This window comes from Thalassophryne amazonica, chromosome 17 (genome assembly GCF_902500255.1).
Source record: "Thalassophryne amazonica chromosome 17, fThaAma1.1, whole genome shotgun sequence".
NCBI classification, from domain to species: Eukaryota; Metazoa; Chordata; class Actinopteri; order Batrachoidiformes; family Batrachoididae; genus Thalassophryne; species Thalassophryne amazonica.
In genome coordinates this window covers 1,267,309-1,293,305 of record NC_047119.1, presented here as the reverse complement: position 1 = coordinate 1,293,305, position 25,997 = coordinate 1,267,309, and the positions used below count along the sequence as shown (strand labels likewise).

The window sequence follows — 25,997 nt, the reverse complement described above, 5'->3', positions numbered from 1 at the left end:
TCAGGGAATACTGTTAAGTCTTCAATTTCTATGCCATATGTCAGAACAAGATCTAAAGTGCGGTTAAAATGGTGGGTGGGCTCATTTACATTTTGAGCGAAGCCAACTGAGTCTAATAATAGATTAAATGCAGTGTTGAGGCTGTCATTCTCAGCATCTATGTGGATGTTAAAATCGCCTACTATAATTATCTTATCTGAGCTAAGCACTAAGTCAGACAAAAGGTCTGAAAATTCACAGAGAAACTCACAGTAACGACCAGGTGGACGATAGATAACAACAAATAAAACTGGTTTTTGGGACTTCCAATTTGGATGGACAAGACTAAGTCAAGATTTCAAATGAATTAAAGCTTTGTCTGGGTGTTTGATTAATTAATAAGCTGGAGTGGAAGATTGCTGCTAATCCTCCGCCTCGGCCCGTGCTACGAGCGTTCTGGCAGTTAGTGTGACTCGGGGGTGTTGACTCATTTAAACTAACATATTCATCCTGCTGTAACCAGGTTTCTGTAAGGCAAAATAAATCAATATGTTGATCAATTATTATATCATTTACTAACAGGGACTTAGAAGAGAGAGACCTAATGTTTAATAAACCACATTTAACTGTTTTAGTCTGTGGTGCAGTTGAAGGTGCTACATTATTTTTTCTTTTAGAATTTTTATGCTTAAATAGAATTTTACTGGTTGTTGGTGGTCTGGGAGCAGACACCGTCTCTACGGGGATGGGGTATTGGGGGGATGGCAGGGGGAGAGAAGCTGCAGAGAGGTGTGTAAGACTACAACTCTGCTTCCTGGTCCCAAACCTGGATAGTCACGATTTGGAGGGTTTAATAAAATTGGCCAGATTTCTAGAAATGAGAGCTGCTCCATCCAAAGTGGGATGGATGCCGTCTCTCCTAACAAGACCAGGTTTTCCCCAGAAACTTTGCCAATTATCTATGAAGCCCACCTCATTTTTTGGACACTACTGGTCCGATTGGGGAGGGTCCCAGAGAAAACTACAGAGTCTGACATTGTTTTTGCAAAGTTACACACCGATTCAATGTTAATTTTAGTGACCTCCGATTGGCGTAACCGGGTGTCATACTGCCGGGCGTCGTACTGCCGACGTGAATTACAATCTTACCAAATTTACGCTTAGCCTTAGCCAGCAGTTTCAAATTTCCTTCAGTGTCGCCTGCTCTGGCCCCCGGAAGACATTTGACTATGGTTGCTGGTGTCGCTAACTTCACATTTCTCAAAACAGAGTAACCAATAACCATAGTTTGATCGGTTAGAGATGTGAACGGGTTGGTGGTGTACAGGGGGCTTCTGTTTAGAAATATGCTTCTTCCTCACAGTCACCCAGCCGGCCTGCTTTCCCGGCTGCTCGGGAATAAAGTCCTATCTAATCTAATCTATACATGGTGTCCTAGACAGAGCAGAAAGTCAGATGTTAAAACAAAGTATACTTTAGACTCCCAAAAGCCAGTAAGCTAAACCCATATTTATGAACTGGAGCAACACCCTCACCTTGCTTCGTATCACAAGGGACGTGACTAAATGTGTATGCTGGTGGGCAGGCTTTATTTAAGGGGAGGACAGCAGTAGGTTTAAGCCAGGTTTCACATAAACCAATCATATCCAACTGGTGTTCCACTCACTCACTCACTCATCTTCAACCACTTATCTGGGATCAGGTCACAGGGGCAACAACTCTAGCAAGGGGACCCCAGACTTCCCTTTCCCAGGCTACACTGACCACGTCTGACTGGGGGATCACGAGGTGTACCCAGTCTAGTGTTGAGATATAATCTCTCTGTCTAGCCCTGGGCCTTCCCTGGGGTCTCCTCCCAGCTGGACGTGCTTGGAACACCTCCCTAGGGAGGCGCTCAGGTGGCATCCTTACCAGATGCTCGAGCCACCACAGGTGGCTTTCAATGTGAAGGAGCAGCGGCTCTATTCCAAGCTCCCCATAGATGACCAAACTTCTCACCCTATCTCAAAGGGAGACACCAGCCACCGTCCTAAGGAAGCCAACGTTGGCCACTTGTACCTGTGATCTAGTTCTTTCGGTCATGACCCAACCCTCATGACCATAGGTGAGAGTAGGAACAAAGATTGTCCAGTAGATTGAGAGCTTCACCTTTTAGCTCAGCTCCCTTTTCATTACAACAGTACGGTAGAGCGAATGCAATACTGCCCATGTTCCGCCGATTTTCCGGCCAATCTCACGCTCCATTGTCCCCTCACTCATGAGCAAGACCTAGACGTATTTGAACTCCTTCACTTGGGGCAAGGCCGTATTCCCTACCCGGAGTAGGCAATCCATGGGTTTCCTGCTGAGAACCATGGCCTCAGATTTAGAGGTGCTGATCCTCATCCCAGCCGCTTCACACTTGGCTGCGAACCAATCCAGTGAGTGTTGGAGGCCACAGGCTGATGAAGCCAACAGGACCACATCATCTGCAAAAAGCAGTGATGAGACCCTGAGCCCACCAAACTGGTGTTCCATAATTAGATAATTTATCAAGAGTGATTTTGAGGACAGTGACCTTACGTTGATCAGACCCAAACTAAGGACCTCAGCGGGGTTGACATTTGGACTATTGGGATTGGGGGTGGTTCCAGGGTAGCATATATAGTCCATGGACTGAGCAGGTTCACCTTGCACCCCCACCCACCCACCCACCCTACACTTGATGAAATTGTATGTAGGTTGTAGCATTTGATCTATATTTTCAGTTTTTCCATGTTACCACTGAAAATATAGGGACTCAGTACCACTCCTGGGGTGTTAAAGCTGGGTGTGGCTCCAAATTTTGATGCAACTGATTTTGGGGTAAGGGAAACTTGAAGTGACATAACTCTGGACTGGGTTGTCATAGGAAAGTGAATGACCCATCAAAATGTTTGTTTTGGGCCACTCTAAATGTTAGAATGGTAAATATGCAATTATGTCCATAATTAGGTCACCAGATGTCAAAAGGTCACAAAATTTCAGGAATGCCCAAAACCTGGAATCAGTGCCCATAAATCAATCAATCAACTTTTTTCTTATATAGCGCCAAATCACAACAAACAGTTGCCCCAAGGCGCTCCATATTGTAAGACAAGGCCATACAATAATTATGAAAAACCCCAACGGTCAAAACGACCCCCTATGAGCAAGCACTTGGCAACAGTGGGAAGGAAAAACTCCCTTTTAACAGGAAGAAACCTCCAGCAGAACCAGGCTCAGGGAGGGGCAGTCTTCTGCTGAGACTGGTTGGGGCTGAGGGAAAAAACCAGGAAAAAGACATGCCGTGAAGGGGGGCAGAGATCGATCACTAATGATTAAATGCAGAGTGATGCATACGGAGCAAAAAGAGAAAGAAACAGTGCATCATGGGAACCCCCCCACAATCTACGTCTAAAGCAGCATAACCAAGGGATGGTCCAGGGTCACCCGATCCAGCCCTAACTATAAGCCTTAGCGAAAAGGAAAGTTTTAAGCCTAATCTTAAAAGTAGAGAGGGTGTCTGTCTCCCTGATCTGAATTGGGAGCTGGTTCCACAGGAGAGGAGCCTGAAAGCTGAAGGCTCTGCCTCCCATTCTACTCTTACAAACCCTAGGAACTACAAGTAAGCCCGCAGTCTGAGAGCGAAGCGCTCTAATGGGGTAATATGGTACTACGAGGTCCCTAAGATAAGATGGGACCTGATTATTCAAAACCTTATAAGTAAGAAGAAGAATTTTAAATTCTATTCTAGAATTAACAGGAAGCCAATGAAGAGAGGCCAACACGGGTGAGATATGCTCTCTCCTGCTAGTCCCCGTCAGTACTCTAGCTGCAGCATTCTGAACCAACTGAAGGCTTTTTAGGGAACTTTTAGGACAACCTGATAATAATGAATTACAATAGTCCAGCCTAGAGGAAATAAATGCATGAATTAGTTTTTCAGCATCACTCTGAGACAAGACCTTTCTGATTTTAGAGATATTGCGTAAATGCAAAAAGGCAGTCCTACATATTTGTTTAATATGCGCTTTGAATGACAAATGATAAATGATAAATGTTCCCTGAAGTTCTGAAATAGGGAATGATTCAGCTTGGAGCCTACAAGCTATTTCACAGACACCCCTTTCCATATTTAACTCACTAATATTCAATTATTTTCCAAACCTATGACTGTGATTTACAAAAAAGGACAAATTTTGCAAAAGCAAAGAAAATTTCAATGTGGCAAAGGTATAAATCAACAATTACCATGAAATTAATGCTATATTTGACACCTTGAAGAATCAACAATGGAATGGTTTACCTAAAATCTGTCATATTACATAAATTAGACCAATAAAGGTCAAAATGGTCATGTACCATGTACTAGGAATGACACCCAGTTTATAGATAGATTTCCAATGACATCACAAATTTCCCACAATTCCGCAGTCCGCCATGTTGTGAGTCAACTTTCTTTGTCACTGATCTATTATATAGAGATCGCCACGATAATGTTGACACCAAAGCCGGATAAAAATAGCAAGAAGGAAAAACCAAAATGACATATTGAATCAAATTTGCAAAGTGAGGTATTTACAGAAAATTGCTGAAATTGACAATAAGGACCTGTACACGATCGGAAAAGAAGAACGGTGCTCTGACGAGGAAGCGCTCCCAACCATTACCTTCCCCGATCTTGTCAACTATTTGGTATACGGTGTGAGTGCATACACATTAGAGGAAATGAAAGCCTGCAATTGTCACGTACGTGCAGACAAGGATGATTCAGGCTATTGCCGGCGGAACAAACACCGGGATTTACGCTGCGCCCACAGCTGTTGCACTGATCCGCAGCACTGCTGGCATTTTTATGATTACTGAGCCAATATCACCTGAGCACTTTGAATAATTCACCAACATCTGAGTGCCAAAAGTCATGCTGAAATGATGTGGTGTTCTGCAGCCTGCGCAAAAGCATCTCCGCGTTATGCATCGCCAGTTAGTAAGAAAGTAAGTAAATTTTATTTATATAGCACCTTTCACAGACAAGAGCCACAAGGTGCTTCACAACATAAAAGCACAGTACACCACACAATACATCAGACAATGGCCGAGACATTTAAAAACATAACATAGGATAGTAAAGCAGCCCAAAACCTAAGCAAAAGCTTGTGTAAAAAAGAAGGTCTTAAGTTGGCTTTTAAAAGTGTCGACAGAGTCCAGTGAGCGCAGAGAGAGCGGGAGACCATTCCAAAGCCTGGGAGCAACAGCCTGGAAGGATCGCTCTCCTGTGGTTGCAAAACGGGTGCGAGGAACCATCAACAAATTTTGGTCCACAGACCTCAACGCCCTGGCAGGGGCATAAGGCTGGATGAGGTCACAGATATAGGGAGGCGCCTGGCCATGTAGAGCTCTAAAGGTTAAAACCAAAATTTTAAAATTGATCCTGAAGGACACTGGCAGCCAATGAAGCTCCTTTAAAATTGGGGAAATATGAGTCCTCCTGTTAGCTTGTGTCAGAATTCTCACTGCAGAGTTCTGTACCAACTGCAGTCGACGCAACTCCTTCTTGTTTAGACATGAAAACTGTTACAATAGTCTAAACATGTTGACACAAAAGCATGAATAATAAGCTCTAAATCATTTCAAGACACCATTTTCCTGAGTTTAGAGATGTTTCTTAATTGAAAGAAGCAATTCCTCATCAGCTGTTTACAATGCTGTACCAAAGACATGTCTTTGTCAAAGATGACACCCAAGTTTCGAAGACATGATTTAACAGACTGGCCCAGGTCTCCCAAGTACTGCTGAATACCTGGAATATGGGCATCAGGGGCAATAACCAATGTCTCTGTTTTGTCTGCGTTGAGCTGAAGAAAGTTATTCGTTAGCCATTGTTTTATTTCTGCCAAACAATGGAGGAAGGAATCAAGCCTCTTAATCTCAGATGGCTTAAAGGAGCAGTAAAGCTGGATGTCATCCGCAAATAACTGGTACATGGCTAAATGGCTAGTACAGGATGGATCAAACCATCCTCCTCGGTCCTGTGCGCACTGATCGCAAAAAGTCCTAGTGCTGTCGAGAAGGCTTGCAAGAAAATAAATGTGACAATTTTCATGCGCTCATAGCCATAAAATGCCAGAACAGAACCCAGTGTGCATCCACAGGAAGCCTACTTTTTAGACCTCCGTGTGCTGCCTGGCCGTGTCGTAGGTTAACAGTCGACGCACAATGGTCACAAGAAAAGATAAATAAATAAACAAACACCTTTGGGCTATGACCTCAAATCAGACGACACCACCCACTGAATTTAAGCAGCATATTAAATAAATAAATAAATGGTGATTATTTTATTACATTCTTGGTGGACGCAATGAGAGCGAGTGCGCGCCCGCGTGCGTGCATGTAATAATACAATGGAGACACGCACATCCAAAGCACGTGAAGAGGCGTGCAGGACCAAAAGCATATCACAGTGAACTGACAAAGGGCATTTGCCCGAAACGTTACATTTATTTTTGTTAAATAAAATTTTATTCTGACTGGGAGCGCTGTGGCTGTGTGGATCATTTGGTTTTTCACTGTGTGTGTATGTGAGAGACAGAGCAAAAAAAAAAAACAATTCACAGCTAAACATCAAGTTTTACTTCTTGCTCTGATGACCAGCGATAATACGACGTATGTGCCTTGATTGTCAGTATATTGTCGCTTGGGACGATATGTGCCGGTGTCTCTTTTGTTAATAAACTGAATCAGTGACCTGTAAAATTTGAATGACACACAACATAACGGCTAGCGCAAAGGGTCATGGGAAATGCACCCGAGTGGAAACCCATCTATTGCATTGCAGACCATCTGCAAGGAGTCAACTGGACAGTCCCCTGACACATGGAAAATGAATGCAGGACTCCAGAAAATATCAACTTAAAATACATGATATTGGGACCTTCTGTCACCCACTAAATCAAATACTCAAGTTGTGTGAAATGCCAATGACCACCCAATAAATGCAATTCAAATGCTGCCAATATTTCAGGTACAAAGTTCTTAGTCAACAAACTAAAACCCCTTCTTGGATGCCCACCTTATCGTGATGGAGGATTTTCTGCAGTCCTGGGACCTGTGCTCTCTGGAGCATTAGCTCCTGGTAGGGTCACCCTGGGCAATTTAGTCCCAGGTGAGGAGACAGACAAAGGATGATCCAACAGACTTTGTGAAAGTCCCTTCGGCTTCTCCCTTGTTTCACTCAGGTTCACCACAGCAGGTCCAAGGTGGATCTGCATGTTGATTTGGCACACGGTTTACACCGGATGCCTTTCCTGATGCAGCTCCATGTTGGGGAATGGACGGGTGGGTCTGAACCAGAAGCTTTCTGCACTGGAAACAAGCACACTTAACTGCTTAGTCAACACACCCTCCCAAGAGACTCGATACTGGACGCAAAAAAGGACAGTCACCTTGGTCAGATTAGGGGAACCGGGGCCTCCTCTTGGAAACAGACCTTGTGGAGCTAAAAGGTGAGTCCCTGCTGGCCGGGTACACAACCGTGGGACTCGGTTGGGCACAGCTTGAACAAACAACATAGTATCAACTCCATGTGGGCTTACCACCTTCAAGAGGAGTGAAAAGTGTCTGGTGCACTGTGCCACAGGCAGTGGACAGGGATGGGCAAATGGTCACATGGACTGACAATCTGTGATGGAACTTTACTCTTGGAACATGAAATGTTACCTCTCTGGTGCGGAAGGAGCCTGAGCTTATGCAGGAGGTTGAGTCATACAACCTAGAACTACGGAAGTAGAAGTGGAGTGGCCAATGTTCAAGGCCTCCATTGCTGAGGCGGCGGAGAGTGTTGGACTCTGCCAGGACCGTCTCTTGTCACCAAACGTGTTCATGATCTTGGACGGGATTTGAAGGTGCAGTCATAGATGGGTGGGTGTCCAGTGTAGTGACCTCAGAGTTGCTCCTCTGCTTTTTGTGGATGTTGTGGTTCTGCTGGCTTTAAAAGGGAGTGACCTCTGATGCAAACTGAGTAGGTCTGAGGCCAAGTGTGAAGTGACTGGGATGAGATTAGCATCTCCAAATCTGAGGACGAGAGATGGATTGGGGGGGGGGGGTATGATGCTTTAACTCTCTGGGGTCCGAGGGCATTTTTTGGACAGTTCACTCGCCTGGCATAAATGTTTTATTATTGCCGTTAACAGCTCTCCCTGCATCCCACAATCAAGTTTTATGTCTTTTTTTTCAGGACAACCTGTACTTTCAGAATATATATGCTATAGTTGTGTTTTATAAGTGTAATAAACGTTTACAATCAGAAATAAGAAAGGAAAAAGTAAAGCGGAAATAATTTTCCACACACATTTATTCAAAATACACAGCAAACTATAATAAACAACTGTTTTGACACTTTATAAAGGTAATTTGAGGTCTTGTGTGAAAGACTGTACAACAAAAAGGTTCAAACAATAAACACAAATGCACATTTTGAACAATATATACAAAATGATCAGTTTTTTTTTGTCTTCATCTCAAAGCAATTTCTATCTGCTATTACACAAAGGTCACATCACAAACTTCTACTATGAAGTTGACTGTGTGTTTGTTCTCTCCTGCTCTGAAAGCAACATTCACACTTCAAGGCTCATTCAGTTTGAGGAGCGGCCCCTCCCCCCTCACTCCACTGCTATGGTAAACAGTGCTTCACTCCGGAGCAAGAGAGCTTACCACAGGCTAGTCGAGCAATCCTGATACTCACACCCTGTTTGAGCATGTGAGATTGTCATCAGAGGCTCTCCGTCTGCTCACTTTCACTGATCGCTGTGTGCAATAGCGCAGGGCACATTGGAGCAGCCAGAGGGCTATTCAAATGGACCAACTAGTAACACATCTCTCCTAAAAACAATCTTTGGTTTATCATGTGAGGTAAATCTGCCCTATGATTGGATTTTGGAAAACCATGTGACGGTGAAACAATTCCGACTGGACACTCACATTGCGCACATCATCACACAACTTCTATGAGGAGTACAAAGATGCTGGACGGCTGGCTTGAAAGTCTGCAGACTTAACTTTTCAGCAAAAAAAAAAAAAAAAAAAAAAAAAGTTAGTTTCTATCTCATATCATTAAAAAGTTATTTATAATTTAGTAAAACTTGGTCTCAGCCATTGTATACGATGGCGTCGGCCCCAGAGGGTTAATAATGATGTACCGGACTGTTGTGGTGAAGAAGGAGCTGAGCCAGAAGTTGAAATTCTAAATTTACCAGTTGATTTACGCTCCTATTCTTACCGATGGTCATTAACTTTGGGTAATGACTAAAACCATAAAGTTGCAGATACACGCAGCAAAAATGAGATACCTCCTTCAGGTGTCTGGGTTTGCACTCCTGGACAGGGTGAGAAGCTACTACCCGAGAGGGACTCTGAGTAGCTGCTGCTTCTTCGCATTGAAAGAGGCAGCTGAGGTTGTTCAGGCATCTGGTGAGGATGCCACCTGGTCATCTCCCTATGGAGGTCTTCCAGGCACAGCCAACTAGGAGGACCTCTGAAGGGATTATATTTCCCAGCTGGTTTGGGAAGACCTCAGAATCCCCCAGGAAGAGGTACAGGACTTGGCTGAAAATAGGGAACTGTGGGATGAGCTGCTTGGTTTGCTGCCACTGCAACCTGGACCCGAATAAGTGATAGAAAATGATGGATGGAACAAAATAAAATGACATTATTATCATGATTGAGATTCAAACCCGTGCTGCAGGCTCAAAAGTCTGCCACCCTACCACTTAACGCCACAGTGTCTCTGCAGTGGCTCAAAGTGTGATGTCACCATACACACCAGCCAAGAAACTAGTTTACAACTTAACCTTAACCTGGCTGTGCTACGTACCAACCCCCACTTTGAAAAGAAAATGTGAACTTTGGGACTTGGCCCGGTAATGACAGCTGACGCCCTGACTGCATTACCTGCTTCATAAGTCAGCTGACTTGCAACTGCCAATCAGTCACCGACGCATTCGAAGCGCTCTATTTAAATGTGTCCTTCAGAGAAACATCAGCTTGACTGTTGCAGTCCACAGAAACTCTCCTCTGGATGTAATCTAAGGCCCAGGATACGTTGAGCCACATACTATCCACGAGGTTTTAACTGATGCTGAGGATCTTCTCTTATCAGAATCACTGAGCCATCAGCTCCCTCAGAGAGCAGAAACATTTCCACCAAATGATACAAATTATCAACTACTGCAGTGTCTGACTAAAATAACAGTCTGTGTCACTGTGGTGCAACACTGACAAATCAATAGACCACACATATAGTCGTGAAGGAGAACAGGTGAGGATTTACATGGTTTGTCTGACAACACGGACCTTATTACAGTACTGTAAAGAGTGTGTGTGTGTGTACCTTTGTGGTGTGGGAGGCAGGGAGGGTTTCATGGAGTTGATGAGGTTCATCGGATGAACTGGGGATCATCTGAGCCCCTACTGTCCTCAAGTAGCAGGGCAGCCCTGAGAGAGAGAGAGAGAGAGAGAGAGAGAAATGACTTATTAAAGCTCATTTTTTCTGATGGGAAGAGCCCACAGTGTGTGCACAAAGGCACAGCGCCCTCCCACTTTCATCTGGCCGTCGTGTGCATGTGTGGACCGCGAGAACATCACACAGCACCAGTAGATCTGCTGCAGCTCTGATACCTCTCAAAAGAGGGGGAGGGGTGCAGAGCGCTAAATTTAGCCTCCAGATTTCAAAAGGAATTTAACAGAACAGCGATGTGAAGCAGCAGACTTCTCTCAGCACACGCACACAACTTGTTAGCTACAAAGAGGAATAATCTTGCAGTGAGATTATGTTCATTTAAAACCTCCCTCTATGCTGAATACCAGATGTTTCATCAAGTTGTGTCTCATCCAACACCCACACTGTCTTTGGTCTCACTAATGACTTTATCTGATGGCTAATAACTAGGATGATCATTTCCACCAGCTTGAACGTCCGCACTCCAGTTATTCTCAGTGGTTTCCATTAGCATGCTTTGTAGATGTGGGTCAGACGCCCCATATCTTCTGGAGAATGAGGGGAGCTCAAATCACATGAGCACAAAGCCTGAATCCCCTCACCATCACCACCACATCATCTCCACCACTGCCACCGCCAGTACCACCACATCCACCATCGCTGCCACCACCACCACCATCACCTTCATCGTCATCACCTCCACCACCATCATCTCAAAAGGCCGTGTCAGTCCCCAGACACATGACTGCCATTACAGCTGAGCAGTGTAACCAAACAAAAGGAGGTGAAGGTGGAGAACTCTACCACCTATGATGTCTTACCGTTTACTATACCAGTGTCACAGACCAAACGGTCCCCCCTACAAATTGGCTCACCCTGCCTTCACTGCGCATGCATCATTAGCTGCAGTTCACGGATTATCACCTCGTTTCTGCGTCAAACTGCCCCCAGTTATCATCTGTCTCAGCCACAGATATCTGAAGGTTTTGTACAACAATCATTTACACATAAATTCAGCATTATTTCATCATAGATGCAGGAAGTGATCAGAGCGCCGCAGCCATGACAAGCTGCTGCTGATGCATTCAGTGCACCTCAGTCATTTCAGAGCATCAGTAGCGACTCACCAATTATGGCCTCGTTTTCTGCTTGAAACTGACTTTAGAATGATGTAAGAGGTTTTACCTTGTCATCTGATGGTAATTACCCCCATCACACATACGCCAATTGAGGCCGAATGGCGTCAGAATGATACATCCAGCCAACAATCGGGAAGTATTGAGGTGCGGTCTGAAGTCCAACGGATGGCAGTCTATGAGCATCAACATACTTGGTCCCATTCGCTTGGCTGTCCCAAGTGTGTTGCACAAGTTCAAGACAGTCTTGGCGCCATCGAGATGGAACACACATCTGATGACGGTCTATGTGCAGTTTTTGCCTCATCTGATTGCAGTCTACATATTCTGACTAGGGATGGGTATCGAGAACCGGTTCCTTTCGGGTATCGTTAAGAAATGAGTCGATCCACCAACATCAACCTTTTTACTTAACAATTCCCTTATTGGTCCTTCAGAGTAGCCGTTGTTTTTGGGGGTGTTTGTCAGGAAAATTATAATTTATCTACATTGATTACAGACCATGCAGCGGGTCTGTAATCAACTTTTCTGCAACGCGGCTTTGCTTTGAACCTTGAACCAATAGAAGCAGTGATTTGCAGATCGAAGCAGTGCTTCGATCATTGTTTCATTGATTAATTTTTTTCCTTCACTTTCCCCCACTAAAACCCTAAAGAGCATATGGCTGTGAGTATTATTTACCTTTTTTACGTTAAACCGAACTGTTATGGTCTTCTGAAACAGTTAACAGATGTATTTTATAACAAAAACAGGACCGATGCTAACACATTAGCATGTCTATGGCATTTTCAATGTTAAAATTAGCATTAAGCAGTTGCAGCTGTCAAGCGTTTGTTGTCGTAAAAGAGTCAGATGTATTACAAATTGTAATATTTTTTAAATTTATTTTTGTTTATTTATAATAATAGCAAGCACAATAATAATAATAACTAATCTAATGATTATATACAATTTTAGAGAAAAGACAAAAAGAACCTGAATAAAAACACAACAGAAAATATAAAAACTAACAATGAACATACATACATAAATAAATAAATAAATACATACAGAAATAAATAAGTGTTTCCTGTGAACACCTAGTGACTCTCACACCTCCATTTCATCCCTGTCTTATTTAAGTTTAATGACAGTTTGTTTCGGTCAAACCATATTTTCAATATGTTAATTTATTCAGTGATTTCCTCCAGAACTATCTGCCAAACTAGAAAACTGCTGCATCCTAGTAAGAGCAGAATACTACTGGAATTAATTTGAATAAGTTGGGTTTTTTCCTCACTAAATGGATACTGCACTCACTGCAGTTTATTGTCTGGAATAGTCCCAGATTGCATTTCAGAGCTTCTAGAATTCAAACATTTTCCTGCAGGTGGTGTTGGGAGGTAATTTTGGGTTTCAGCTTTTTTTTTGTTTTTCACCACTTTCATCCCTGAATGTGTCAATCTTGAGTCACTTTTGTGCGGATTAAAGTTCCTAACTGGGACTCCTGTCTTGTTGGGAGAAAGAAACGAGAATCGTCCTCCGTTCTGTTCACACAGCTCTAAACACTGCGCGGCTCTCCGACGAGTCAAGTTAGAATGAGAGTCCAGTCAGAATTAATAACTTCAAAGCGAAACACTGTTTTGTTTATTTTTATTTATGTCCAGAGATGAAGGATACAGTGACCAATTTCATATTTATTTACTTTAAGACTCAATGAAATACATAGAAAAAATGTAAAGCCTACTTTTAGTACAAAATTCATAAGAGGCATCGAAAAGGGAATCGATAAGGAATCGGATCAATAACGGCATCGATAGATAAAATCTTATCAATACCCATCCCTAATTCTGACAGCATCAAAACGGCATCTGAAAAGATCTGATCACGGTTGATTGAACTTTGAGAGTGATCGGCACACAAACTCAACAGTAACAAAAAACTGATACACAATACAATGTGACCAAAAGGGGGTGAGCAGAAGCAAAGCTTATAAATGCCCACCCCTTATATACATACAAACATACATATATATACTCATTACCAACCCCCAGAGCAAGCACACAGGTGACAGTGGTAAGGAAAAACTCCCTCCGATGTATTGAGGAAGCATTTAACAGAACACAAACTCAAGTCCCATCATCATAAACATCTCTAGTATAGATACATACATATATACACATACATATGCAATGCGTGTGATTTTATACTACATATTTAAAAGATAGCAAAACAAAGTGCACACAACTAAATGATCAACAAAACACCCTAACCCTCAACACCCTTCCTCCTCCTTATACCTACAAAACACCATGTACCTATACCACTGCTTAAACTGGTTCATGCTTGGACATTGCTTGAGCTCCACCCTCACAGTTCCACATCCTCACTCCACAAACAGAAATACAAAAACCTTTTAATGTTGTACGTGCCCACTGATGTTTTAAGTTAAACTCCCCCCTCAGGTTATAATCCCCTACTCTATTAAAGATCATGTTTTTAATATTTCCAGGAAGCAAATTGTTTATTGCTTTATACATGATTTGTACTGATTAAAAATGAACCAGATCAGTAAATTTAAAAATTTTTGATTTTAAGAATAGTGAATTTGTGTGGTCTGTATAACCAGTATTATGAATTATTCTTATAGCTCTTTTCTGCAGTATGAATAATGGTTGTGTTGTACATTTATAATTATTGCCCCAGACCTCTGCACAATAGTGTAAATATGGTGAGATCAGTAAGCAGTAGAGAATGCGGAGTGAGTTGTGGTCCAGAATGTATTTAACTTTGTTCAGAACTGAAATGCTTCCTGACAGTTTGCTCTGTATGTTTTATATGAGACTTCCAGTTTATTTGATCAATTATCACCCCAAGAAACTTAATTTCATATACTCTTTCAATATCCACCTCCGTACTTGTAACTGTACTTGTATGTCTTTATTACAATTGCTAAATAACATATTTTGTTTTAAGTTTAATGTTAATTTGTTTCTGTCAAACCACATTTTTCAGCTTTCCCATTTCTGTAGTGATGTTCCTTAGTAGTTCTGCAAATCCCCCCCTGAACAAAAAATACTTGTGTCATCTGCAAATAATACTAATTTTAATATCTTGGACACATTAAAAATATCATTTATATAAAGTAAAAGGTTTCGGACCCAATACTGACCCCTGTGGGACACCACAAGCAATGTCCAAGCATGATAATGTATATTCCCCCAACTTCACAAATATATATATCCATCCATTCATTTTCTTCCGCTTTATCCGGAGTCGGATCGTGGGGCAGCAGCTCAAGCAAAACTGCCCAGACCTTCCGATCCACACACACCTCCCCCAGCTCCTCCGGGGGAACCCCAAGGCATTCCCAAGCCAGCCGAGAGACGTAGTCCCTCCAGCGTGTCCTGGGTCTTCCCCGGGGCCTCCTCCCGATGGGACGTGCCCGGAACACCTCTCCAGTGAGGCGTCCAGGGGGCAGCCGGAAAAGATGCCTGAGCCACCTCAACTGGCTCCTTTCAACGTGGAGGAGCAGCGGCTCGACTCCGAGCTCCTCCCTCAGCCCATGGGGCCCGGCCGGGCTCAGCCCGAAAGAGCGACGTGGGCCCGCCCTCCTGTGGGTTCACCACCTGCAGAGGGACCATGGGGTCAGGTGCAGAGAGGACTGTGTGGCGGTCGAGGGGGGATGGGCTGGCGGCCCGGGCCGCGCTCACAGCCCCTGGCTATTTGGATGTGGAATGTCACAAATTGTTTTCTGTTACTCAAATAACTTCTCACCCAGTGCAACACTAATCCCCTGATCCCATACCGTTCAAGTTTATTGATTAGTATATCATGATTGAGTGTGTCGAAAGCTTTTTTAAGGTCTATGAATTTTCCAACTGAATGAAATTTATGATCTATGGCATTTGTGATCTCAACTGATTCTATTAATGCCAGTGATGTTGAACTATTTGCTCTAAATCCATACTGACTGTCAATAAGTAATTTATCTAATCTATTGTTGAATAATTTTTCTAATATTTTGGAAAACTGTGGAAGCAAAGAAACAGGCCTATAATTTGTGATGTGGTGTCTATCCCCAGTCTTATACAGCGGTACAACTTTGGCTATTTTTATTTAATTGAGAAATTTATTGGTTTGAAATGACAAATTACAAATATGTTAATGGTTCTGAAATCCCTGCAATGACCTGTTTTACAACTATCATGTCAATTTCATTTAAATCAGTAGATGTTTTGTATTTGCAGTTGTTAACAATATCTATGATTTCTTGTTCTTCCACTGCTGTGAAGAACTTTGAACAGGGATTCCTTTCTATAAGATTATCATTCCAGTCCTCAGATAACAATGAATCAGGAATCTTTTCTGCCAAGTTAGGTCCAACATTTACAAAAAAAATTATTAAAGCCATTAACCACCTCATCCATATTCTCCTTTCTGATATTGTTATCAATGAAATATTGAGGATAGCTCTGCTGTTTGGTACCATTTTTAATAATGCTATTTAATACATCCCATATTCCTTTGATATTATTTTTATTATTATATAATATCTTACTAGAGTATTCCTTCCTACATACCCTTATAATATTAGTTAACTTACGAGGTCTGTTAGAAAAGTAACGGACCTTTTTATTTTATGCAAAAAATATATGGATTTGATTCATATGTTTTTACGTCAGCCAAGCTTGAACCTTCGTGCGCATGCGTGAGTTTTTTCACACCTGTCGGTTGCGTCATTCGCCTGTGGGCAGGCTTTGAGTGAGCACTGGTCCACCCCTCTCGTTTTTTCATTGCGAGGATATGGCGGAATGATTTGGGCTTTGCTCCATCAGAATTTTTTCAGAAACTGTTAGAGACAGGCAGCTGGAAACCATTTCAAAAATTAATTTGGCTTTCGGTGAAAATTTTTTGGGCTTCACAGAGATTAAGGAGTGTTATTACTGCTTTAAGGACGGCCCACAACGGTGCACGGCGCGCCGCGATCGACAGGCAGAAACCACATCATTTCTAAACGGATCGCTGTGTGGAGCCGGGACCGTCGTGTGCAATTTCTCTGGTTATCACAAGAGCTGGACATCAGCCATTTTCCAGCAGATTTCACTTTTAACAAGCGATTTTGTCATGGAAACCCGCGCGGAGGCTTCGCGCGTCACGACCGATTCGGTGATGGAGTGAGACAAAGAACACCTCCGTTTTGGAGTGTCAGAGGACAAGTTGGGACATGACCAGCTCTTCACAATTTCTCTTATACTCACTTGACTGGTAAGCCACTGAAAGCCGAGATAGGCATGTCCCAGAGTGGGACATGCCTATCCCATTTTGTTAGCCATCCCTTAGTTATGCTGCTATAGACTTAGACTGCTGGGGGGTTCCCATGATGCACTGAGTGTTTCTTTCTCTTTTTGCTCTGTATGCACCACTCTGCATTTAATCATTAGTGATTGATCTCTGCTCCCCTCCACAGCATGTCTTTTTCCTGGTTCTCTCCCTCAGCCCCAACCAGTCCCAGCAGAAGACTGCCCCTCCCTGAGCCTGGTTCTGCTGGAGGTTTCTTCCCGTTAAAAGGGAGTTTTTCCTTCCCACTGTCGCCAAGTGCTTGCTCACAGGGGGTCGTTTTGACCGTTGGGGTTTTTCTGTAATTATTGTATGGCTTTGCCTTACAATATAAAGCGCCTTGGGGCAACTGTTTGTTGTGATTTGGCGCTATATAAATAAAATTGATTATTAATCTTTTCCTGTATTTTAGTTTTTTCCTCTGGCTGATTCCTCCAGTGGTTTCTATTATAAAAAATGAAAACTGGTAAGTGGTCACTGATGTCATTGATTAGTAAACCACTCACTGTATTGTTTTCAATATCATTGGTGAATATATTATCGATTAAGGTGGCACAATGGGATGTAATTCTACTTGACCTAGTAATTTTTGGATATAAACTCATGCTGTACATTGTATTGATAAAATTCATCTGTTATTTTATGCCTGTTTGGATTAAGCAGATCAATATTTAAGTCACCACAAATGAAGACAACTTTTTGATTGGTTTTTGAGAACATTTCTCCATCCAGTCAGTGAATGCTTCAATACTTGACCCTAGTGCTCTATATATACAGCTGACTATTACATTTTTATTTTTTCCTTCACATATTTCAATAGTTATACATTCTAATAAGTTATCAATCACAACTGTCATATTTTCTACTACTTTATAATGCATGTTCTTATTCACATACACAGCCACTCCTCCTCCACTCTTATTCTGTTTACACACTTAAATTCATATTCATCCATTCCTTTATCTGCGTTGATCCACGTTTCTGATACAGCAATTATATTGAACGGTTTTGTATTTAGGAATTATTATTACAATGATTTAGATGTTGATTGATATACTAAATATAAATTAAATATTTAAAAATATTACCAAATTAAATATTTAAAAATATTTATTACCATGATAATAATATTATGTATGTAATGTTATGTTCATGATGTTATATATGTATGTATGTATGTATGTATGTATGTACAAAAAAATATTTTGCTAATAACTAAAAAGATTGTTTTGTGTTCTATCCTATAGTACAACCACAAAGGAGGACACCTTGGATCCAGACTGGGACCCTCAATCCACATCTTCCCCCGCTGCTTCAAAAGAATTCACACCTCCAGCAAAAAGACAAAGAGGCATTGTGCATGGCAGAGGCAAGAATAAAGGGAGTCGTCTGATGAGTGGGCAAGTCAGCCTTGCCACAATAGCCACTTGGAATGATGTTGACGACCCGGACATCACACCCACTCAGATACCTTTTTGTCCTTCTAAGATGCGTTTACATGGATCAAAAGTAATCTGATTGAACAATCAGATCAAAATCACACCATGTAAAAAGCTCCATCTGATTAGAATAGCCAAATCCGATGGAAATTACAATCGGGTTAGAGGAGGTGGTGTAACCCTGTTTTTAACCCGATCGCGTTCCATGTAAACGGCACATCGGATTGTCCGCCTGTGAGGAGCCTTACTGCACATGTCTGTTACGTCACATCATCATGTGATCCTTCCTGCTCTGTGTTCGCGGAAATGGCAACAGAAAAAACAGAGCTGGACTTTACAAGAGCCAACACTCCTCAACGTTTTAAAAATTTAATATAAGTGGAAAAGTTTGACGGACGTAAGTTGGCAGCACAGACTTGTTGTGTCCAGAGTTAGCAGGTCAGTAGAGCAAATTAAAAACCACTGGGAAGCAATGAGCGCTTTCTACAACCCCTGGCAATAATTATGGAATCACCGGCCTCGGAGGATGTTCATTCAGTTGTTTAATTTTGTAGAAAAAAAGCAGATCACAGACATGACACAAAACTAAAGTCATTTCAAATAGCAACTTTCTGGCTTTAAGAAACACTATAAGAAATCAGGAAAAATAATTGTGGCAGTCAGTAACGGTTACTTTTTTTAGACCAAGCAGAGGGAAAAAAATATGGAATCACTCACTTCTGAGGAATAAATTATGGAATCACCCTGTAAATTTTCATCCCCAAAACTAACACCTGCATCAAATCAGATCTGCTCGTTAGTCTGCATCTAAAAAGGAGTGATCACACCTTGGAGAGCTGTTGCACCAAGTGGACTGACATGAATCATGGCTCCAACACGAGAGATGTCAATTGAAACAAAGGAGAGGATTATCAAACTCTTAAAAGAGGGTAAATCATCACGCAATGTTGCAAAAGATGTTGGTTGTTCACAGTCAGCTGTGTCTAAACTCTGGACCAAATACAAACATGGGAAGGTTGTTAAAGGCAAACATACTGGTAGACCAAGGAAGACATCAAAGCGTCAAGACAGAAAACTTAAAGCAATATGTCTCAAAAATCGAAAATGCACAACAAAACAAATGAGGAACGAATGGGAGGAAACTGGAGTCAACGTCTGTGACCGAACTGTAAGAAACCGCCTAAAGGAAATGGGATTTACATACAGAAAAGCTAAACGAAAGCCATCATTAACACCTAAACAGAAAAAAACAAGGTGACAATGGGCTAAGGAAAAGCAATCGTGGATTGTATGAAAGTCATATTCAGTGATGAATCTCAAATCTGCATTGGGCAAGGTGATGATGCTGGAACTTGTTTGATGCCGTTCTAATGAGATTTATAAAGATGACTGCCTGAAGAGAACATGTAACTCTCCACAGTCAGTGATGATATGGGGCTGCATGTCAGGTAAAGGCACTGGGGAGATGGCTGTCATTACATCATCAATAAATGCACAAGTTTACGTTGATATTTTGGACACTTTTCTTATCCCATCAATTGAAAGGATGTTTGGGGATGATGAAATCATTTTTCAAGATGATAATGCATCTTGCCATAGAGCAAAAACTGTGAAAACATTCCTTGCAAAAAGACACATAGGGTCAATGTCATGGCCTGCAAATAGTCCGGATCTTAATCCAATTGAAAATCTTTGGTGGAAGTTGAAGAAAATGGTCCATGACAAGGCTCCAACCTGCAAAGCTGATCTGGCAACAGCAATCAGAGAAAGTTGGAGCCAGATTGATGAAGAGTACTGTTTGTCACTCATTAAGTCCATGCCTCAGAGACTGCAAGCTGTTATAAAAGCCAGAGGTGGTGCAACAAAATACTAGTGATGTGTTGGAGCGTTCTTTTGTTTTTCATGATTCCATCATTTTTTCCTCAGAATTGAGTGATTCCATATTTTTTTCCCTCTGCTTGGTCTAAAAAAGTAACCGTTACTGACTGCCACAATTTTTTTCCTGATTTCTTATAGTGTTTCTTAAAGCCAGAAAGTTGCCATTTGAAATGACTTTAGTTTTGTGTCATGTCTGTGATCTGCTTTTTTTCTACAAAATTAAAACAACTGAATGAACATCCTCCGAGGCAGGTGATTCCATAATTTTTGCCAGGGGTTGTACAAGGAGAAGATAAACGAGCAGAAGCGGCGCGGCTCCAACCAGCTTCACTTATTATGAATTAATGGAGTAATAATCGGAGGACGACCCTCTCCAAGGAGCACACTGGAGTAGAAGTCGGTTTTCCACCAGAGGAAAGTTCACCCGAGACACCGGAAAGTCTGGAGGTAAGTCCTGATAAAAATCACGCTAACTCAACGTTCCCTTCCCCCCCACCCCCCACCCCCCCCGAGACGTACTTTGAGCCAAATGTGTGGCTTTAGTTCAAAGTTAATGTTGGGGATTCATGTTAAGTTATCCCATAAGTTTATTCGCGGAGTAAAGTGCATGAACACAGTCTGATCATCGAGTTAACCGACACTCTTTATCCTCGTTCACTTTAGTGCATCGCGTTAATTTCTGCTCTCATATATATAGATGATGATGATGTAAACAGCACATCAGAGGAGATTGATGACAGCAGCTTAACAAAACCTGAAGACCACAGAGGAGGCTCCAGACAAAAAAGTGAGTTTATTTTTGGAGATGACCATTTTGGAGAGGGAAGTGATTGAACATGTACTCCTTCAATGCCATCGTTGTCCTGCTCCCACTGGAATGGCTCTGCATCGAGACTTGTGGTCCAGGCTGAGGAACGATGCCATCAAAGTGACCAGTGTTCTCCAACCAGTTGTTGCTTGCGTTGTTCCTCTCATTTTGACAGAAATTAGGAAGTGCACAGCAGGTTGCTATCACAACTGGTGTAAAGGTGAAGTGACAATCTCTTGTCTTCAGTAGCACCCTCCACCTCGACTTCAAAATCCCTAAAGTGTTTTCTACTGTTACACAGAGTGAGCTGAGGTTCACGTTAACAAATTTCTCCTCTGGGTTCAGATGTGTAGAATTTATGCAGCCTTTCAGCAACCAGTCACAGAGTGGATCGGCAGGATCACCAATGATTTGTAGCCGTACGTCTTCACCCTCAGTGTTTTTCACACCCTAAAACAGAAAATGGTTATGCATTTTAAAATTCTGATGCTTAATGAGTCATTATATTCTTAAGAATGAATCAGGCGAACAAAGCACAGGATGTAGTGGATATGACTTTTTTTCCTCTTAAGTTTGAAAGGTATTTGGCAGTTGTTGAGCTCTCAAAAGGTCTGAATGGCACAAAACATTGGAATCTTGGGCTTTTCCAGGCATTTTGCAACTGACATTGCAAAATCTCAAAGCAAACAACTTGTTTTAGTTGAGTAAAGTAGGAAATGTAAAAAGGTCTCACACACGAGGTTTGTTTCATTTATTCATGAAACTGATTTGTCATATTTTGCAAAAGTTCATTGTTTAAAATAAGTTTTGTGAGATTTCATAGTGGACTCTACCTAAAAGCCACAGAAAAAAAAGTTAGCAGAAGTCATAAAAGTGGTAGCTGTGACGTTATTGATTGTGGGTCAGTGAAAATTACAGACGTTCAGAAATAACCTACCTGCATGTGTCTGAGTTCCGTCAGTTATTTGAGGAATATGATGCGTTTCCTCAAAGCTCCATCTGATCTCCAAGGCTTCTTTTTCATTTGGCTTGTAAATCAGCTGTTTAATCCGTCGGTGTTTTCATTACGGCTTTCCGTGCTACATCACGTAAAAACACATTCCACCGCGCTCGTTTCTTTCTGAACAAGTCCTGAAGAAGAAGCATGTTCCTCTGATGCTGCAGTTTCAAAAGAAACGCGCAAAAAAATAACAGTAATCTTGATTACGCCGGCTAACAAATCCATTGTTTATACGGGCAGCTTCTGGGTACAATTCATTTGCGTATGTCACAAACGGCAGACGTCACAACGCAAAGCATTATGGGATTGCTCTACTGACTGAATCGGATCGTAAACACGCACAGCAAGCGGATCACTTTAGGGCACGTTCATGTAAACAGGACAATCTGATCCACCAATCGGACAGAATTCAATCAGATCAGAAATAAAGTGTCCATGTAAACGTAGCTAAGTGCCTGGACCTCAACGTAGTTGTCGACAGGCGAAGACCATACTGGATTTTTTTCAAGTTGTTTTTTTACTGACTTGGTATTGGCAAATCTTCTGGACAATATGAATTCATTTGCTGCAAAGAAGAATTGGAAAACAAAAATGGAAACAACAGACTTGTATTCTTTTCTTGCAGTGGTCATTTATATGGGCTATGTGAAGGCACCTGTATTGGTAGACTACTGGAGACAGCACAATTTGGTCAAGCTGCCCTTTCCAAGTTCAGTTATGTCCAGAAACAAATTTTTTGCCATGCTTAACTTTCTTCATATTTCCCCTTTAGAGGCTGATGCCAAAAATCAAGCAGTAAAAGGAACATCTGCCTACAACCGTCTTTGTAAAATAAAACCCCTGTATTCAGATGTTGTGAAGAGCTACAAAGAACATTTCCAGCCATCTCAAAACAAACAGATGAGCGTATGGTTACCTCAAAGGCTCGGATTGGGTTGAAGCAGTACATTAAAACTAAGCCAACAAAGTGGGGCTACAAACTGTCCTTGCGGACTCTGCGACAGGTTACACATGGAACTTTTTTGTGTATCAGGGTAAGACGTCGGACACAGGAAAATGCCTCAGCTATGAATCAGTCATGGCACTTATGGACTTTGAAATGCTAGGGACTGGGTATCACCTTTATGTTGACAATTTTTACACCAGTCCCCTGCTATTCAAAGATTTGTTAGCCCGAAAGACTGGTGCTTGTGGAACAAGTTGTACAAATCGTGTGTGATTTCCCAAGACTGCCCAGAATGATTTCTCAAAGAATGACCCTCGTGGGAGCATCAGGTGGCTGTGTGATGAAGATTTACTCTTTGTTAAGTGGAAGGACACCCGGGAGGTAGTGATGTGTTCCACCATACACCCTGCATTCATTGGAGACACCGTCCCACGCCGGATGAAACATGAGGGCCAGTGGAGACTGCACAACGTGAACATCCCGGTTCCAGTCAAGGAGTATAATAAGTACATGGGAGGTGTTGACTTCTCAGATGCCCTCATTGGATACTATTCAGTACTCCATAAAACAAAAAAGTGGTACAAGACATTTTTTTTTAATCACTTTCTGGGCATTGCTACTGTCAATGCCTTCATTTTGTATAAAGAATCACACCCAGATATCACCCAAAGAGCACTCAGGGAAGAACTTATGGTTCAACTGGCAGCGTGCGGCAGCCCATCTACTTCAAGTAGCTGCACACCTGCCCCAGCACCAGAGGGGATGCACTTGCCAGTGTTCATCACAGAGGGGCAGGATCTTCCCAAATCTGCAGCAGCCACTGCTGGCAGACTGTGGTGCAAGAACTGCAACAAAAAGACTCCTATGATGTGTAAAACCTGCAAGATCCCTCTGTGTATACAGCCAACAAGAAACTGTTTCCACGATTGGCATATCAAACATTGAGTCTAAATGTTCACCAATTCCATTTTGTAAATAGTTAGTTTTTTGTTTTTTTGACATGTGCCTTTTTATACAATTCTCTTCACAATTTTATATTTCAATTTTTTATATTGCAGTGTTGTTTTTTATACTGCACTGCTGTTTTTATATTGAAAGGTTGTTATATTTCATTTATGTAAGATGGATAAGTTTTATTTGACTTATGGTTGATCTTTTGTGACTTACTTGCATTTGATTTTTGTCTATTTAATTTGCCATTTCAAATATACAAAATAAAGATTTCATTATCGTTCTAATTTTGTATTATTTGGTTGTAATTCATGAAATTCCAGTTGCACCACTAAAATATGAAAGTCTGAAAAAAACATTGTCTACATTATTTTTATAGCTATATGAATGATAAAAAAACAAACATTTTTTATGATGAAATGAGTGGTAAAATGCATGTACCAAAGTTGGCACATTTGGCTAAGATTTGGCACACTTGTGCCAAATGGAGCCATTTCATATAAAAACACCTACAGTATCAACATACTTTGTCTCAAAGACATAAAACCTGTCACACTTGTTGTTAACATCATGAATAACATGTTGTGAATTTCAAATGCATAGTATAATGTAAACTCAATCAATGACATGAATAAAGTAGTTTTTTGAGAAAAAAAAACAAAACATAAAACTTTGTCAAATTTAAGCTGCCATTGTTTGATTTGTGTAATAGTTAAAGTGTTATGGTGGATATCACAAGAAACTAGAAGAACTGTACTTTAAAATGAGGCATATTGCAATCCTGTGAGGTGTAAGATGTTATTTTTATGAGCTTTGGCACTTGGGTAGGTCCAACTTTTGCGCACAAGCCGAAAATAGGTGGGTGTTAAAAGGTTAAGTCACCACAAATGAAGACAACTTTTTGATTGGTTTTTCAGAACATTTCTCCATCCAGTCAGTGAATGCTTCAATACTAGACCCTGGTGCTCTATATATACAGCTGACTATTACATTTTTATTTTTTCCTTCACATATTTCAATAGTTATACATTCTAATAAGTTATCGATCACAACTGTCATATTTTCTACTGCTTTATAATCCATGTTCTTATTCACATACACAGCCACTCCGCCTCCACTCTAATTCTGTTTACATAGAAACTCACCTCACCACCAGGACAGTGCAAAGAGCACAGGAACCAAACCACAGCCTGTGGTGAAAAGCCTCTCACCAGGCTGCAAAAATTAAATCCCATGTGATGATCCAACTGACATTGCAGTGTAGAGAGTTGCATTGTGCTCCTGAAGTAAGCAAAAAAGAAATTAAAGTTTGCTGAAAAGGCTGCATCTGACGCATGGTGTGACACTGCTGCATGCCAAAATGTCTGAAAGGAAATGCTTTTGACAAAAATGGACTGCATTTATATAGCGCTTTTCCATCTGCATCAGACGCTCAAAGCACTTTATAATAATGCCTTACATTCACCCCGATGTCAGGGTGCTGTCATACAAGGCGCTCACTACACACCGGGAGCAACTAGGGGATTAAAGACCTTGCCCAAGGGCCCTTAGTGATTTTCCAGTCAGGCTGGGATATGAACCAAGGATCTTTTGGTCTCGCTTAGCCACGAGACCATCACCTCCCCTGCAGAGAGTAGGTAATGGTCCAGAAACAAAAGATTGTTTATTTCTATTTATGTCCAAAGATCAAGGATCCAGTGACCAATTTCATATGTATTTACTTTAAGACTCAATAAAATGTTGACAAAAAAACCTGTAAAGCTTACTTTTAGTAGAAAATTCACAGGAGGTATTGATAATGGCATCAATGGGTGATTCTTAGACTATGGGCACTTATTATGTCCTTTGATCATATTGTATGAAAAACAGAAAAAAGGGGAAATTTCACACTTTTATAGTTATCTTTACAATGAAAGTGTGTTAAGAAATTTGTTCTAGTAGTGTATGATGATGTTTTCACCTTTTTTCAGCATCATTATATGCAAATATTGCCGTTTTGTGCTTGTCCCACACCCAGACTTTTGATCTTCAATGATAAAAATGAAT

The 25,997-nt window shown here is 41.5% G+C and overlaps 1 protein-coding gene across 2 annotated transcripts in view; it reads right to left on the bottom strand.

Annotated features, from left to right (window-relative positions):
- The window catches only part of zmiz2 (zinc finger, MIZ-type containing 2), a 117,595-nt gene that overhangs the window by 83,709 nt on the left and 7,889 nt on the right, over nt 1-25,997 (bottom strand). Inside the window, exon 2 of one of the 2 annotated variants that reach the window (XM_034191755.1) lies at nt 10,367-10,472. In XM_034191755.1, coding sequence (XP_034047646.1) covers nt 10,367-10,416 — 50 coding nt within the window. In that variant the 5' untranslated portion in view covers nt 10,417-10,472. The remainder of the gene's footprint in view (nt 1-10,366; nt 10,473-25,997) is intronic. The other variant, XM_034191754.1, reaches the window with a different exon arrangement.